The sequence below is a fragment of the Chenopodium album genome, chromosome 20, assembly GCF_948465745.1.
Source record: "Chenopodium album chromosome 20, dcCheAlbu1.1, whole genome shotgun sequence".
In the NCBI taxonomy this organism is placed as follows: domain Eukaryota; kingdom Viridiplantae; phylum Streptophyta; class Magnoliopsida; order Caryophyllales; family Amaranthaceae; genus Chenopodium; species Chenopodium album.
Genome location: NC_137853.1, coordinates 15704870 through 15710167, shown reverse-complemented (window position 1 = coordinate 15710167; position 5298 = coordinate 15704870). Strand labels below are relative to the sequence as shown.

The window sequence follows — 5298 nt, the reverse complement described above, 5'->3', positions numbered from 1 at the left end:
ACCCTCAGTCATACAAATTGAGTTGGTTTAATGATGACAATGGTGTGTGGGTTAAAAAACAAGCTTTGATTGGTTTTAAAGTAGGTGACTATGTGGATCAAATTTTGTGCGATGCCGTGCCAATGACCACATGTTCTTTGCTTCTTGGACGACCTTGGCAAAGTGATAGACACGTTTTTCACAATGGCAAGACTAATGTCTATTCGGTTCTTATTGGAGAGAAACGTTTAGCCTTGCATCCCTTACCTCCTATACGTCCACCTATGCCTTAAGAACAAAAAGGAGGCGTTGCTCATGTGTGTTTTAGCTCGTGCCATCATGAGGTGCTTGATTGTTCAAAAGATAAGAGAGAACAAAGGGACAAATTGCTCCAAATGTGCAAAGGAACTAATTTGCAAGAGGGATCGAAAGTGTGGTTGTCCTTAAATGCTCAACGTATGCATATTGATCACAAGAATGGTGAACCAATGGATGAGGGACTGTTTGACATTGTTGAGAAGGTTGGCTATGAAACATTCAAGGTTCTTCTAGGGAATGGAGTTTGTGCTACTCTTCCTTCGTTAGATTTGGTACCTTGCTTTGAGGATGAAACTTGAGGTCAATTTTCTTTACAAGAGGGGGAGTATGATATGGATTAATAGTGGACAATCCTACCTCTCTTGGAACCTTCGATATTTAGTAGCTTAATTGTTATTTTAGGGCTTATTTGGCATTATTTTTTGTTTTTAGTTTCTGTTATTTTTTAAAACCAAAAACAGGAAACAAGAAAAAGGTGTTTTCACTTTTTTGTTGTCAGTTTTCAAAATTATCATGATTTTGATAAGTTGACTAATTTTTAAATCATTGTATGACATACACTACAAAAAAAATTACTTATAGAAGCAAGTAAAAAATGCCTCTAATAATAATGATGTTGCCTCTAATAACTTTTAGAGATAATTAATCAAGTGCCTCTAAAAATTCTGTCGCTAATTGATGGTTGCCTCTAAAGCCTCTTTTAGAGGCAATAAATGCATTGCTTCTAAAAACCCGTATATATAGAGGCAACTATATAATCCTGCCCCTAAATATATTTGGAGGCAATCGTATAATCTTACCCCCAAATATATTTAGAGGCATTATGAAAATTTGCTTCTAAATACCATATATATTTAGAGGCAACCTTATAATTTTGCCTCAAAATATATTCAGAGTCATTATATCTATTTGCTTCTAAATACCATATACATTTAGAAGCAATCATATAGTTTTGTCTCAAAATATAATTAGATGCAATTTTGTATATTAATGCTAATGATATTTAGATGCAAATTAGAAATTTGACATAAAAGGTTTTTAGAGGCAAAAAACATTATATATGCCTCTAATATATTAATTCGAAATGTATAGAAATTTATATTACAAGAATTTCTTATGTCAGGATATTATTTTTGTTGTACATTTATAGGCAAAATCATTTTAAAAGATTTATCATCATGTCAATATAACATATGTAAAGCAAGTTGACTTCATTAAATCAAAGAAAAATGACATTATTAATAATTTAATAGTCATTACATTATTGATCCAAAAATATTTATTTAAGTTACTAAACTACTTAACTTCAAAATAATTTTAAAAAAAAATTGGATAATGTGAATACAAAAGAGTTTTCAATCTAAAACTATAAGCTTGAAAACAACATTATTTTCTTCAATTTCTTCCAATTCCATCTCTAGCCATCTTCATTATATAGTTTCCTGTCATTGAAAAGTATGAAATTAAATATTTGTTACAATGATGAAAAATTAGATTTAAATAAGTATAGATCACTAATTCATAAAATAAAAAAATAATAGAACAAAGCTATATATGATCATAATTAAATGTTATCACATCCAAAGAAAGATTAAAAAATTTAGTTCACTAGAACTTACAATGAATGAAAATAAATGTTACTACTAAACTTCATCTACTTGAATTTCATCATCCTCTTCATCGTCATTCTCATTATCTTCCTCATCGTCATCCTCGTTATCATTAACCTATATTTTCATAATTAGTATGCAATGACAAACAAAAACTATTTTTTAAATTTAATCCAATAATCATATAATAGTATTAAATAATGAAATTTACCTCATCCATATTTATTTCAGACAAATCATAGCCTAGATGGTTCAAAATATTCCCCATGAAATCTTTCATGACCTCCATTTCATTCTGAAGGCCTCTCATCTTTTTAGTTAGGGCTTTATTTTTCACATTAGCTTCTTTTGCCTCTTGTTTAGCCTCTATTGCCTCATTCTTTGCTTCATCGGCTTCTTTGCGTAACTTTTCTCCTTCACTAAATGTCCCATATAATGATGTAATAGAAGGACTGACTCCCTTGCCACGATAACGACCACGTTTACCAATGGGCTTAACTTTTGCATAGATTTCTTCATCGGTCATGTCTATTTCTCCTGCCTCACGTTGCATAAGGAGATCTTTAATTTTTGACTGTATAAAAAAAAAATTTGATGTAAGATTATACAAAAAGGGGAAAAACTAAAAACGCTAATAATTACAAATGAAATCAATTAATTATATACTAGATTGATCCTATAGAGAAAATAAAGGCCACAAGTCTTTTTAACTAATAACAAATAAAATGTATCTTTACTTCTACATAAATTTGGACAGCATTTCCCTTATAATATGACTGAAACCCAACTTTAGTATAATCATTTCAACCTGCTGTCACACAATAAACATAAAACAACTCCAACATCATTTTAATCACAACACATATACCACCTCCACAATTAACTTTCAGAATACCTTTAATAATATAGGAATAAAAAATGAAAATACGATGAATTAAGTTATTGATAGGATTTGTTCATTAGCTTTTGTAATACATTATAGATATAGTATTATTATTCAATATTACTCTTACTACTACGTAAATTCTTACCATGGTTTCTTTTGCCACTTCAGTGATAGGTGCTTTATCACTTTTAGAATGAGTTTCCTCGTATAAATCCAACATGCTTGGCACTACTTTGTCACGATTGAACTGATATCATAAAAAGTTACATCATAAAATTACTTTTTTTTGCAAAAAAATAAAATAAAAGGGAAAGAGTTTACCATGTCTTCGGCTTTTTGAGCAAAACTCTTTGTCCCAGCAATGTGTCCAGCATCTTGGTAAGATCGATTGTCAGCATTTCTTTTACTTATGGCCTTTAAAATATGAAAAGTAATATATAATTAATGTCGAGAACTAAAAAAGAAAAAAACAAATATATGATAACATTATACTATACCTTAAATTCTGTTGACCCAAAATATTCAACAAACCATTTCCAGTCATTTTCATCAACATTTGGAGGCATATTTTCCTCTTTAAGTCGATCTTCATCTGTACCAACTGTATCATAATAAGTATTCTTCAATCTTGCGCGATAATTCCTATACTTCTTATTCAAAGATTCCATGATAAACTTTTTTCTTTCTTTTAACTTCTTTTCACGTCCCTCTTCATCCTCGTCATCCTCAAGTCCTATATCAAATTTTTCCTTTACAATACATAGAAATGTAGTTATTAGTGACTAAAAAAAAATAATTGCAAGAAAAACATAATCTATTTGTATCAAGGTATAAAATAAAATAAAAAAATACCAGAACAAGTTGCCACATCTTCTCCTTATTTTCTTTCGAAATCTGTGAAAATACTTTCACCTCATAAAGTGGAGCGTTAAGAGGATCTCGTACAAGAGCACCACAATAATTTGCCAAACAAGTCCTATTCACACCAATCGGCTGACCTTTTATGTTAAAATCCTCTTTTTTTTTCTCACCGGGTCTCATTTTTGCCATTTGAAGATTTCTTGTAGGGCCTCTAGGATTGTTAGTCTTATAAGTTTTTCTCTTTTTTTTAGTTCCTATAATATAAAAACATTATGAAATGTATTAATTCGTGCATTGTAAATAAAAACCATGAATAAATAACAAATAATACCATTGTTGTCTTCTCCTTCATTTATAGGTATTTCATCATCATAACTTCTAATCATGTCTGCATTGTTGAAATCTTCTTGTCCATTTAAAGTAATGTCATCTCTTGTTTGATCTAAACTGTTATCACCTTCTCGACCTTGCAAATCATTATCATTATTGTTTTCAGAGTGTTGCGCTTCATCTCGTCCTATATCAAGTACATTTTGGGGCAAGTTAGTAGAATATGCCAAAATTGAGAAATCGCATGAATATTTTAAAATGGATGATTGTATAGTGAAAATAATAACATAAACAATAAATTTACCTTGAGATTGACAACTACTTTCATTATCATTTCTTCTTACAAATCCCAGCAAGTATTAAAATTTAAAAATTCATGAAATATTAATGCATATTCTGATCGTATACGAAATTATAAATGTAAGTGTATAAAAAGAAACCTTGTATACCTCTTCCGGTTTTATCTGCGTTTTTATTTCCTTGTCTTGCCTGTCTTTTTTTTATTTGATCTTAATAACCTAGCAATTGACATTGGTGGAATGAGATTGCTCCTTCGATCCCTTTCTTTGTTCTCATTAATTTTAACCTGAATTTTTATTTTAATAAAGAGTAGGTAACCAAATATAAGATAATTCATGATTTTTAGATAGTATCCAAGAAAAACTTTACAAAAAATAAGTCAATACCTTCTTATTTGAAGTCACATTGTGAGTTTCCTTCTCATACCCAACTTCCTCATTCTCATCGGGTACATAATCACTATCTTTCTCAAGAGATGCATTACACTGTTGTTTACTTTTCTTAACTTTTGAGCTATCTACTAAACTTGTCAAAGAAGCGGCAATGCGCTTTATGCCCAAAGTCTTCATCCTCGTCTTGTTCTCTTCAATTGTCCTGAGTCTTTGTATTTCGTACTCATTTTGAGCTATGTAGTTTTCTTTTGAATGAGCCTTTCCTCCTGATCTTGACATATTGGAGCTAAAGAAGAAAAACTATTAGAAATCAAAGTGATAAACTACGGTAAGTATGTGCATGAATAAAATCATTACAATAAATCAAAACCTTGTAAAATTATTTAAACCAAATAATATTTTAATTACTGGATTAATTTGTCGATTTGACACATTAAGAAACCTTAAATGTCATAAAATTGTCTTTTATGTATTTGAACCTACATATAAAAGTAGTTTGTCAACTATTCAACCAAACAAACAAAATTTCATACCTTAATCAAAGTTAATAGCCAAACAGTCTCTCAAAAAAAAAAAAAAAAAAGTTAATAGCCAAACAGAGTACCTACATTGAACTTACGCT

The 5298-nt window shown here is 29.9% G+C and overlaps 1 protein-coding gene across 3 annotated transcripts; it reads right to left on the bottom strand.

Moving 5' to 3' along the window:
* Nucleotides 1–1905: 1905 nt before the first annotated feature.
* On the bottom strand, nt 1906–4192 carry LOC145599265 (uncharacterized). Of its 3 annotated transcripts, none has more exons than XM_081655665.1 (6): nt 3986–4192; nt 3291–3542; nt 3115–3207; nt 2939–3040; nt 2119–2481; nt 1906–2024 (listed from the first exon to the last, which is right to left on the bottom strand). In XM_081655665.1, the coding sequence occupies exons 1-6, from the start codon at nt 4004–4006 to the stop codon at nt 1941–1943; spliced, it is 915 nt and encodes a 304-aa protein (XP_081511791.1). In that variant the 5' UTR covers nt 4007–4192; the 3' UTR covers nt 1906–1940. The 3 variants fall into 3 exon arrangements, with proteins under 3 accessions (XP_081511791.1, XP_081511789.1, XP_081511790.1); XM_081655663.1 differs by lacking the exon at nt 3986–4192 and adding an exon at nt 3646–3856; XM_081655664.1 differs by lacking the exon at nt 3986–4192 and adding an exon at nt 3646–3856 and having other exon boundaries at nt 2119–2448.
* Nucleotides 4193–5298: the final 1106 nt, after the last annotated feature.